Source organism: Glossina fuscipes, unplaced genomic scaffold (assembly GCF_014805625.2).
Source record: "Glossina fuscipes isolate IAEA_lab_2018 unplaced genomic scaffold, Yale_Gfus_2 112, whole genome shotgun sequence".
Lineage (NCBI taxonomy): Eukaryota > Metazoa > Arthropoda > Insecta > Diptera > Glossinidae > Glossina > Glossina fuscipes.
In genome coordinates this window covers 4,002,922-4,015,622 of record NW_023998455.1, presented here as the reverse complement: position 1 = coordinate 4,015,622, position 12,701 = coordinate 4,002,922, and the positions used below count along the sequence as shown (strand labels likewise).

Genomic DNA, 12,701 nt, shown 5'->3' with positions numbered 1-12,701 from the left:
GTTAAATTTCATTTTTATTTACTTCTCGTCATGGCTTTAGCCCAGGTCATGGATATTGTAGACACATGTACCATCGTAGTCGTAGATATTTTTATTGCTCATGCTTTTCTCCCTTTCAAAGCCTGTTGCCTGTAGTTATTGTTTTTCAATACGTGCTAAACTAGAATATAAAAAAATATTATGTTTTTTCTTTTGTTTTCTTTGATGATTAGAACGGAATTTTAACCTACATATCCGCGCGTTAGTCGTCGCGCTTTATTTACAGATTTTTATTTTTCATTTTCCCCTTTTTTTTACGAATTTATTCAACTCTTAAATATTGGATATAACGTTTAGTTTATTATGACTTGAGGTTGCTTTTAAAAAGTCGCGCTATCAACATATTCGTGCTAATAAGTCGTTCGTAATCAATCAAAAGGGCTCTGTGGGCATCTGTAGAGAATTAGGAATTGATTTTTCATTAATTTGACTTAAATCATTTACATTAGTAGTTATGCCTTTTTAGCTATAACTGCGATTCAAATCAACTCTGCGATTCCATCGCTGGTAGCGTTTAGAAATATGAAGACAATGATCAGATTTTTTTCTTTGTCCGATCATTCGCAAGACAATCCCTGCGTCTCTAACACAGTGACGGCCAGAAAGATGTGAAGAAAGAGAAGGAGATATGAGGTGATCGCAACCTATTGAATGCGTGCTTTAATCATTAAGTATTATGACTTCACCGTCTGAACGCTCACTATAGTTACGACCTAAAGATCTTCTACCGCATCATAGCATAAGCTTTAGTTGTCTAAAATTTTATATATGTGGTCCAAATCTGTAGCTGTTATATGTTTATCGATCGAGCGCACTCAACACAGCTACCACCAAAGTGAACTTTACTGCACCGTGAAATTATCGGAGCCTGCTGAAATCTGCTGAACGTTCTGCTTAGCTAATTTTTCATTGCTAAATACTAACAGAGAGATAAATATTAGTGACCTCTAAAGCCCGATAAGCCCAATGCACCAATCAAGTTTTACTTGCTTATATTATTATTATTATTATTATTATTATAAATTTAGCCAGAGAATAAATTCTAAGACTAAAGTCTTAAAGCACTAGCGTCTAGGGCTATCGGCTTTTTTATTAAAAAACTCTACCGCACTTGAGGTTTGAACCCACGACTATTGAGTTGCTAGTCGAGACTCTTGTCTACTCGGCCACTCAGGCGGATACTTGTTTATATATATTTTATATATGTGATCTAAATCTGTAACTATTATGTCTTCATCAAGAGAGGGCACTCACAAAAGCTGCCGTCAAAGAAAACTTTGACATAGTGAGATATGAACCCCGTCTTGATAATAGCGACTGTAATCTACTCAGCCTAAACAGTTTTTCACGCGTAGACCCCTACTTTCAATCTAATGAAATTGTTTGTCAAAGAAATTTTTCAATCTAGAGCGGTTGAGTTAAAAAACATGAACTTCTTCCTTCTAATTTAAAAATTATATTTAAACCTAACCATACTTACAGCATTTGGCACTCAATAGTAAATATTTTCTCCCCAACCTGCTTAGAATTAATAGCAAATGTCTGGGTAAAACAACACTTGAAGAGGGATTTTGCTCGAAACACGCTTCTTCGTAACCGTAAATGGCGTAATTCCAGAAGCTTTCTTCATCATTAAGAATAATTTCGTGAAGAGAAGTACGGGCGGGATTGTCATTCAATTAATTTAAACATTCTTTGTGATCAAAAGAGAGACTTTTTACGCCATAATCCACTTGGGGTAATCACTGAATCTGAATCTGGAACAATACAAGCTCGCCTGACCGTCAGTCCATCTGTCCGGCAGTTTTGCTTTTCTGCATTCAATCCACAGCTCGCAACTTTTGAGATACGTTGATGAAATTTGATGCGTTGACGTGTCTTGACAAAAGGACGAACGCTGCTGAAAGTGATTTGGGTCGGGCCAACTTTTTCGACCATTTCATTTATAAGGTTTCGTTTTGAGAATTCAGTATACGAATTAATACAGCCTTAGGGTATTTAATGGCGGGAGTTTTACTTGTTTTGCCCAAGAATCGAACCTTTAATGCTTACCAAGCATTCAATATAATTTTAAAATAACCTCTCGCTCTTTTCTAGCCATAGCGATGAAGATTAAAATTTCCTTCCGGCTGTTGCAAAAGCTTTGACGAAACGAATGTACATCCTCGTCCTTCGGAGGGGGTTGCAACAATGGTTATATAATGCTTAACCGTCTACCGGATGTCATGAATAAAGAAAATAAATAAATACATACATACATATATATGAACATAAAAGTATATAGTATAGCTTATAAAACACAAAACGAGTAAATATTATCCATATTCGCCACAACGTTAGTGTGAGAAACGAATTGAATGACGATAGTCTAAATATCTAAATTAATTTAGATGATAATTGAGGGCGTTCAACCACAAATCATCAAACTGTAGCGATATGTTTTTTATACTCTTGACAATATTGCAGGGTATAAAGGTAAATATAAGTGTGTATGGATGTGCATGTGGATATAAAATTAACCCAAAGTTTATAATAATCGGAAACAGAAATTATTTACTAATTATTTTGCAAGCAAATCTTAATTTTATTATTCCGTTACTAAACCCTCCTCCCCCCGTATGTATGTAAGCACATAGAGCGTTTGAAAACTTTATTCTACGGAAATTTGTGCAAACAAAATTACATTTACGCATAAAACTTTATCTTCTGAAGATTACACTTGTAATCATTAGATTAATTAAAAAGTTGGTGAGAAATAGCGAGAACGGTTACAAAGCGTTTAGTACATTCTCCCCTTAGCTTTAATCACGTTACAGGGGATTTTTTAAGTTGTTTGTTACATCTCTGAAACGGTTCTCTGTAATCTTTTCAACATATTTGTCTACGAGAGCTTTCACTGCCTTTGCTTAATACCAGATAGACTTTGCTTCTTATAAAAATGAAGGATGGGATCAAGCGCTTCCGTCCTTCTGGATATCTGTATATAGCAAACTCAAAGAGGATCATAACTACGAAATATGGTATATGGTCCCGTAACCCAGATTGGCAATTACAAGATCAATCTGCGGATCTTATCAAAAAATTGCTTTATTTTTATCACCCTTTAGTTGGAGGTAGGTCCATTTTATCAAAACGTTTACAACAAATAGAACAACGTTTCAGTTTTCAATATAAAAGACAAGTGGGTGTTGAAGGCATGTCCTTTGAAAAGATCAAGTCACTTCCAAAATCTTTTGCAAATTCGTAGGCGATATCTTTAACATGTACATTGCGCACTTGGATGGACAGATGGACTGACGAACATGCATTCCGGTTAAGTGCATTCCAAATTTGAAACTGGCCAAGAATTTATGAACTCTGCGCGCTGCAAACGTTTTGGCAAAATAAGTATCCCACTTATCCTTCGGTGATAGGTGTAAAAACAAGTGAAAAGATTGCAGTTGGACGCGTTGCTCCATTAAAAAGCCTACACCACTTCGTTTGATGCAGTCATTCAGCGGCTTTATACCGGGGGGGTCTGAAAAAATAGTTGCTTCGAAACCATTTTCAATATCTATTGTCCATGGACCAAAACACTTAAGTGTATCAAGGTCGCAAAAATTGTGACCTGTAGGCTGAATCAAGACACCCAAGCGAACGGACGGACAGGCTAGCCTAAATGGATGCAAAAAAATAATGAAATCGTAAAAGTTGACTCTGTCTCAAGTCCCTCTGAATATTAGATCCCGCAACCCCTTAAGAGCTATAGGGTGTAGTAAAAAGTTTCTTATAATATGATTCCAATACAGCACAACCTGAATTAACCCTGTTAAGTAAGACACGCCCGCAATTTATCGCATAGAATACATTTCTTGCGTTAGAGGACGGCTCTACTGAATATTACTTCAAAGGGAATGAAAGAAAGCGTTACGTAAGCAATGACAATAGACAATAGCCCCAATTTCGTTAGGTTAGGTTAGCATAAGCTTTAAACGATAACTTGGCGATAGATTGTTGGCGATAGGTTGTCTTTGTTGCATTTGAATTTTTTTGACTAAGTTTGCTTTGCTTCCCCACTCCAGAGCCTTTATATAGAGCGAGCAATAAGTGGTTAGCTCTTCTTTAAGGAAAATGTTAAACGTTACGGACAAACACTCGGCATTATCTTATTATATAAAATGTATATTGTGTTGATTTAATTTTTTCAAGCAATAATTTTGTTTTTATTTTCATTACTACTTTCAGGCTAAAATGAACGATCATCATAATAATCTACAAAAAGGTAAAAAAATGTTTTGTTTTTTTTTTTCATATTAATTGAAAGTTTTTGCAAAGAAAAATAAATAAATGAGTAGCTAAAGCTAAAAGTACAAATTAATAAATTTAAATATAATATATTCCTTTACTTTTGCTTACATATGATTACTGGCTGTTTTTTTTTTTTTTTTTTTTTTGTTTTTCATATAATTGTCTTTTGTTTGTTTTTTCTTTTTTTCTTTTTCTCTCTTTACATATTTTCAGCCTTAATTGATTGTTATCTCTATTTTCTTTAGTTGTTATACTTCTTGTATTTTAGTATTTTTTTCGTAATTTTTTCCGTCTTTTCCTCTTTCTTATCCAAAGCATTGTTTAACACTGATATCATCGCTTCTGTTCACTTTTTATCGTTGTTACTGTTGTTATTGTTGTTATTGTTGTACTTTTGCTTCATCTTAGCAAAGGTAATCACTTCGTATGGCAGAATGTTTTTAGGACGACTATCGTCATAGCCTAGCCTAGGTTTAGCTTTAATGTTATTTAAACTAAACGAGAAGAAGCGAAAAAAGCAAAATAAATAAATAAATAAATGAATAAAAATATAACAAAAAAAAAAAAAAAACCTCAGGGAGGTCTTACATGTACCTGTCATTGATTCTAAACTGTAAGGAAAAATTGTAATCTTCTCTAGCTCCCGCCATTAGCGTTTCATACCTTCATGCCTTAAACTCATGTATAGGATGAACATACATTGTAGTTATTGCTTATATAGACTCATGCCCATACATATATACACATATATGTATGGATGAACGTATGCAAGCAGCACTTGTTGTTTCTTCGTATTTTGCATTTACTTCGCGAGCATTTTTATTGCTGTTGTTTATTATGCTTAACAAGCTGTAAGCATTTTGTTTATTTGTACCTAAGCTTCGCTACTTGTGCTACTGTTGTTGTTTATTAACCACGTTTTTAGCATACATTTCCTTGTGCATACATATAATGCACATATAAGTAGGCTTGTATACGCTTGTGTTATGTATTTTCACATATTTACTAACATATGCCAGCTTACTTAAGCTTGTCTTCAAATAGTTGCGAAAACTTTGAATTTCGGTTAAAGGTCAACTGCTTTCAGCAATTTTTAGTTACATTCAATAAAATTAGATTTACAAGATAATCAAGACAGATAAGGTAGACAACATCGATTAACAGTTTATAACGAAAATTTGTGTTAATACGAGTTGCAAGAAAACTCATTCGAAGACACAATAACAGATGATAAGAGATAAAAAAGATAGGTTAAGTCGCAATAGGATAAAATGAGCCAGAGAAGAGTTATGTACGCGAAAATTGATTAAAAAGCAGCACGAAGTAGAATAAAATACCATAGGATAGATAACAAGGGTAATATGGAATGAGAGAGATTAAAGTAGGATGGAATCTACGAGGTGACGGCAATGGGATAAAATTCGGTAAAGTAGAATGAAATACAATATAACAACATAGGATTGAATAAAATGGATAACATAAAATAGGAGAGATTGAAATTTTGATAGAATTCGGGTTAAGCCTAATAAGAATACAGAATAAGGGACATTGAAATAGGTTAAGACGCAATAGAATAAATTGACCTAGGCTAAGGTTGGATTAGATAAAATGGAATAAGGTAACATAAAGCAGAATAAAACAGCATAGGATGGCATGCATAATAATAGTATAGAATAAGGGACATTGAAATAGGTTAGAATTTGCATTAAGATGCAGTAGGATATTTTGACCTAGGCTAAGGTTGGATAAGATAAAATTGGACAAAGTAGCATGATATAGCAGCACAGGACACCACACGAAAAAATAATACGGAATAAAGGATATTGAAGTACGTTCGAATTTGGGTTAAAACCTAGTAGGATAAATTGATCTAGGCTAAGGTTGGATTAGATGAAATTGAATAGGGTAACATAAAGTAGAATAAAACAGCATAGGATGGCATGCATAATAATAATATAGAATAAGGGACATTGAAATAGGTTAGAATTTGTATTAAGATGCAGTAGGATATTTTGACCTAGGCTAAGGTTGGATTAGATAAAATGGAATAAAGTAACATAAAGTAGAATAAAACAGCATAGGATGGCATGCATAATAATAGTATAGAATAAGGGGCCGTGAAATAGGTTAGAATTTGGGTAGGATAAATTGACCTAGACTAAGATTGTATAAGTTAAAATTGGACAAAGTAGCATGGTGTAGCAGCAGAGAATAGCACACAAAAAAATAATACAGAATAAAGGACATTGAAGTACGTTCGAATTTGGATTAAAACCTAGTAGGATAAATTGACCTAGGCTAAGGTTGGATAAGATAAAATTGGATAGGGTAACATAAAGTAGAATAAAACAGCATATGATGGCAGGCATAATAATAATATAGAATAGGGGACATTCAAGTATGTTAGAATTTGGGTTAATATAAAACTAGATTGGATAAGATTAAACTAGATAAAGTAACATGAAGTAGCTTTAAACAGCATAGGATATAGTATAGTTACGATTATTGAGCCAAAGATACGATACACGATCGGGTTCTTGATGAGGGCGTATCCGGCACCAGTTTACAAACAAAGCCAATCCCCAAAGTGGAAATGAAAAAAGATCCAACGAACCGCACATCGGCAATACGTCTTGGTAGTGTTTAACGGTATACGCTGGAAGAACAGGAACGAACTCTGTTTCAGTTGTCTATGTCGAATTGCCGTTATCCTTTTCGAAGTCATGTGTTTAACAGTTTTCATAAAAAATCTAACGTCCCTGCCTTAATTCTAACTTGCAAGGTCGAAGCTGCAGAATGCTGCATTATTAGGATAACCCACGGATTTGTCCAATGTCTTTGAGTGGGCAGTAGAAATAGAAGCAGTTTGCTTTCTAAACTTAAGTCAATTTTAAGCCAATCTTTGCGAAAGCATTCCTTATCGTAGAATTTGAAAAAAAATCGCGAAACCGTTAAGAAAACGATAAACATTTCAAAACGTTTCTAAACTTAGGTTAATGGCACATTCCAGATATCAATCATTTATAAATATTTCAGTTTATTAAGAATATTACGTACACACACTTCATTTCGCTCTCGGCATTCTAGCCGACGCACACTTTATATGTCACTCTTTGCATTTTTTTTTCTTTGTTTCTTTGTTTCTTTCTTTCTTTTTATTAATTAAACCGCAAAATGCAATGAATCAAACCTCTAAACCTCTAAAAGCAATTGAAGCGTCTTGAGTAATTTTTGGCATTAAGACACTGACAAGCGACAGTCTGGTTATAAAATGAAATGGATTGAAACAGGTTACTGCCGCAGCCAGTTGAGCCACATAAGTAGCAAAGTCGCGCGCAAAAAAAAGAAAAAGAAAATAGAAAAAAAAAAACGAAAAGAAAAGAAAAAAATGAGTGCCGCCTTCAAATGGTCTGTCAGTCTACGGATGGACATGTAATAAAAATGAATAGAGGACACGAGAAATTTTTACAACTATCTACCGTATATGGTGGTGCTCAATAGGTGGCGCCACTGCACATATCTAACGCTTTTGCTGCGACCACTGTTACTGTAACGCAGCTAACTCGCTAACTAGCGCTGTCACAGCCTAAAGCTTAGACAATAATTTTTATACACATATATATATATGTGTACATACGTAGATATTATTGCATGCATGCATGCATACATATACATACATATAAATAGATATACATATATCTTTCTTCTTTTTTTTTGTTGTTGTTGTTAAATTTTTTGCTCAACTAAACAACATAATTATCGGGGCAATGAAATGAATTTAATAGACATCTCTAAACGGCTGGCCGGCTGTCTGTCGGCTTGTCTACCTTGGTGCGATTGCACAGTATATATAATACCAGCATCCATTAGATTTCCTTTATAAACTTGTCATTCATATCGATTTTGTCTTTGTTTCATTTCAAATAACAGGTCATTTTCTGGAAGACAATCGTTTAGATCATCATAGCGTGACAGGGCAAGGTAAATAATGATAAGAAAATGAAAATTATTTCTTCGTCTTGTGATTGTGATAAGAATTGTTCACATTTTACTTTTAGGCGGTGGCGTTTTAGGACCTACCGGTGCTGTCGCCCATCACGGCAATCATGTCGGTCATCATGGCTCAGCGGCGGCAGCCGCTCTTCTTGTAGTTCCCCAGCCTATTAATGCCACGAAAATTGGCGCTTCATTGGGTGGGTCTGGTGGGGGCGGGGGAACCGGTGGCGGCGGTACTGGCCGCAAATATCAATGCAAAATGTGCCCTCAGGTAAGCGTCAATATACAATTTCCATGATACTCATATAAATGAAATCAAGTTTTGGTAGCATAAGCTGCTTACGTTCATATTAGCGAGTTAAGTACTTGAACATATTTTGAAGGATTATCGTTTTCAATTACAAATCATATGCAGTGGTTTGAATGAAAACTTATCTATGACTATTTGTTTGCTTTGATTCCAAACATATTGATATAAACATTAATTTTAAAATCAGTTTTTTTTTTTTTTTTTTGAATCGATTTCAAAATGTGTCTTTATACCCCAGACCATTTTTGGGTGCAAAGACATATTACGTTTGAGCGGATGAATGCAACAACCAGAAGAAGGTGAAATAAACTCATGTTTTATTGCAGTGATGAACTCAGAATCACATAAGGTTGTCTTTCCGCCCATCCGGCTGTCAATGTTTTCTTGTATTCAACCTATTTGTGAGTAATTTTTGAGATATTTTGATGAAATTTGATGCATTGACATGCTTTCGCCTAAGAAAGGCCGCTGTTGAAAATGATTTGGATCGGGACACTTTTTCGACCAAAATGCCCACTTTTCAAAAGGCGCCTTTTGAAAAGCCGCTACACGAATAGCTGTATTAAGTGAAGTGGTGTAGGGGCAGTGTCCCACTGTAGTGTTTTTAATTGATTAATTAATGATAGTATAAAACCGCTCGCAAGTCAATGATCTTACTACAAAAACTTAGAAGAACCTTGTTAATCTTTGAACTCAAATTTTATTCTTAGGCGTAGTGAAAAACCAGTTGCCTTGAAGAATAGTAATTAATCTAAAAAAAAAAAGAAAAAGGAAGAAAGGAAATTATTTTCGTCAACATGCTGAGAAAACCTCTGTAATTTGAATCTTGATTAATCTACATCAGTACATATTGCTAAGTTCAATAATTAAAAGATAAATCAAATCAAAATACACTTTTTTCGAATAACAAGTTTTCAAACGAATGTCAAACTAATATCATTGCATTAGCTATATATCCATTCCTTTTTTCACGACACCCAATGACCATATTCTTTTCCCGAGGCTGGGTAAACGGCTTCACGATAATCGTTTTGAATCTATGGAAAGCAAAAGAAACTCTTTCGCGCGATAACAATTTCTTGCAGCTACGGCAGACGTACCAACTCACTAATAACAAGCGCATCAACGTTTTAAGAGAAGAGTTTTTCAATTGCCTTCGTAAAGCAATTATCAAAAAAACAAAAAAAAAATCCCCTTATATTTTGAACACACAATCAGTTTCATCAATACAGTCTCCTTCAAGAGCAACCCCATCGATCTACATCACTCCTAATGTATCGATCGTTTACTATACGCTTTAGTTTTCGCAATGAGCTAATCATTGTGAGATTTGCAAATAGGCAAAAACCATAGACGATATGGGGACATGGCAGGTGTAATAACAATCTCCAACGCTCCAAATCGCTAATATGCCGATGTTACTGTTCGATTGTCGGTAAACGTGGCTGTATCACGCATAAATTTGCAGTCAAAATAGCGATATCTTTACAAGGTCAACGGTCGCGTGGAACTTCACTTCAACTATTGAATCATTTTCAGTATTCTTCATAGGCCTTGCTAACCATTTCTAACCATTTCTTTTTCGCAACCGCTGCTTTCAGCGTCGTCGGTATTCATACCATCTCAACATATATTTTGTTTTCAAGGGAAGAGAGCCGCCACACCACCTCCCGAACCAATGTCGAATTTCTCCCATCAAACATCACATAAAATACGGATTTTTCCGTTGCTCTCGAAACGAGAAAGGCAGCGCCATGGAAACGCCTATGGCTCCTATACATAATATCGAATTGGCATGAAATTTTGACAAGCGTTGTTCGACTGGTGTTATCAATTTTTTTAGAGACGTTATCTACCTCCCAGGCTTAGGAATTATTGTAGAATCGGATGTAATAGCTCTCTTGTTCTATATATTATCAAGTAAAAATATTTCATGTGGGGATCTTTGCTAATTGCAAGAGAATCTGTGAACTCCCGCAACAGATTCTTGATCTTTGAACTTGAGGAGAACAAAGGTGAAGAGCATAAAAGAAAGTTTGTTTTCGAAATGAATATCACGTAGATGGATACGGCCTAAGTGGTTTTACCGATGATACTTTAATAAAATTCCAGATCGAAATGGCGATCGATAAGTTTGAAAAACATTTCGCGTCTGTGCCGATGGTGATCTTAACAGTTGTTAGTTGCTTCGATAATTAAAAAATTTAATATTTAATATTCAAACTCTATGCAACTCTATGCAAAGGTCTATAAATCAAGGGAGAGAAAATTTGCAAAAAAAAAAAACTTGTTAAAATATAAAAAAAAGTTTTTATTGTTTTAAATTATCATTGAAGCGTCATGGCAAACAATGTTCGAAACGAACATAACGAGACGGCCAACTTCATGCAATATTGCTTTCTACCGATACGTTCTTTTTTTTTCGTTTGTTGCTTTCTTTTTATTTTTTGCTTATAAAAATTCATTACTTTAAAGAAGAATGGCCACAAATTTCCTGGAAGATCGACAAGCATCGACAAAAGTAAAGAACATTCAACAAAGGTTCTTGTTAGAAGAATTTTAAAAGTCCATCAAATAGTCTACAATTACGAAACTCTTTTTGCTAAATGATAAAAATCGCAAAAGTGCATGAAAAGGCATAAAGAAGACAGAGACATAGATAAGGTGCAAATGAGATAGAATAAGAATGCAAGAAAGAAAAAGAGTTAGTCATAGATAGGCGGGAAAGAGAGAGAGAGGAACAAAACTGTATTTAACTAATAGTTTTTTCACTATACATAGAGTCAAAAAATAGAATTTCTCTTCTTTCGCATATTTTGACCCCCTCCGGTAAAAAGCAAAAGCACGAAAAAAAAAAAAGAAACAAAAAACTGTTAAAATTTCGCACCAATCCTATACAATGCCACACGATAGCCTACAATTGCACACATACGCACGCTTGGACATATCATACAAAAATGTGTAAGAGGAACATGCATGCATGTGCCAGGCAATCTCTAGCACCTAACCCAACAACAAAAACATAGTTGAATGAAAGTATAACACAAAAAAAAAAATAAAAAGAAAAAGGAAAAAAAATGAAACAAAAACGCAAATAGTAAAAAATAGACCAGGGGTGCTGCTAGAAACACTTCCCAGATACTATAACGACGACGTCGAGAACGACGACGAGTACGATGATGATGCTGATGCTGATGCTGATGCTGATACTCCATCACACAGACTACAAAGTATTGAAGGCTGTGCTCATGAAATCGAGTTGGAAGCAAAAAAAGAAAACAAAAAAAAAAAAAAACGAACGTAAACGTAAACGTAAAACCAAAAAATTGGGCAAAAAAAAAAAAAAAATTCCTGCTATAGGGGAGCTAAAATGTCTATGCCGCCCTCCTCTACTCAGATGAAAAGCATGTGTGTATGCAGATACGTATGCCTGTGTACGTGTGTACATATATATATATGTGTGTAGGTGGTGTTAAAAGCACAAGATTTGCATGTATATATATGTACAGATAATTAAAAAACAGAAGAGAAAAAGTAAAAAAAAAGTGAAAAATTGTACCGAACACTGACCAAACATATAAAAGTGTTTGCAGAGCGGATGCGAACTGAGGACGGAACGATGCGTAGTATATTTAGTAATACATTCATTGGCATGTGCACGTACAACTCGTATGCATGCAGAAGAAAAATTCACCTACACTGATTCCAACTTATTATTAACACAAAATATCCGATGTATAATACACGCGTATACATATAAATGCATACATAGGTCCAAATGCAGACAGAATGTCAAAAAATGCAAAAATTAAATGAAAACAAAGATAATAAAAAAAACCTATAAAACCAATAACAACAAATGAGAAATTATAATCGATAAGAAGAAAACGAATTTCAGTAACCCTTAGTCTCATCAACCTCAATCAAAGGAAGTCCCCATATCCATATCTAAAAATTTAGGTTAAAGTCTAAGCTCATTTTGGTGAAGGTTCTAAAACTATCTCTGAATAGGAGCCGATGCCGTCGACGTACGCACTCGCGTATCAACTTCAATCAAAGGAAGTCTCCA

The 12,701-nt window shown here is 34.7% G+C and overlaps 1 protein-coding gene across 2 annotated transcripts in view; it reads left to right on the top strand.

Annotated features, from left to right (window-relative positions):
- LOC119639099 (zinc finger protein rotund) overlaps window positions 1-12,701 on the top strand; it is a 128,922-nt gene that overhangs the window by 47,405 nt on the left and 68,816 nt on the right. For both annotated transcript variants that reach the window (XM_038036297.1, XM_038036298.1), the window contains exons 4-6: window positions 4,264-4,300; window positions 8,257-8,307; window positions 8,385-8,593. In XM_038036297.1, the coding sequence (XP_037892225.1) occupies window positions 4,264-4,300; window positions 8,257-8,307; window positions 8,385-8,593 (297 nt within the window). The remainder of the gene's footprint in view (window positions 1-4,263; window positions 4,301-8,256; window positions 8,308-8,384; window positions 8,594-12,701) is intronic.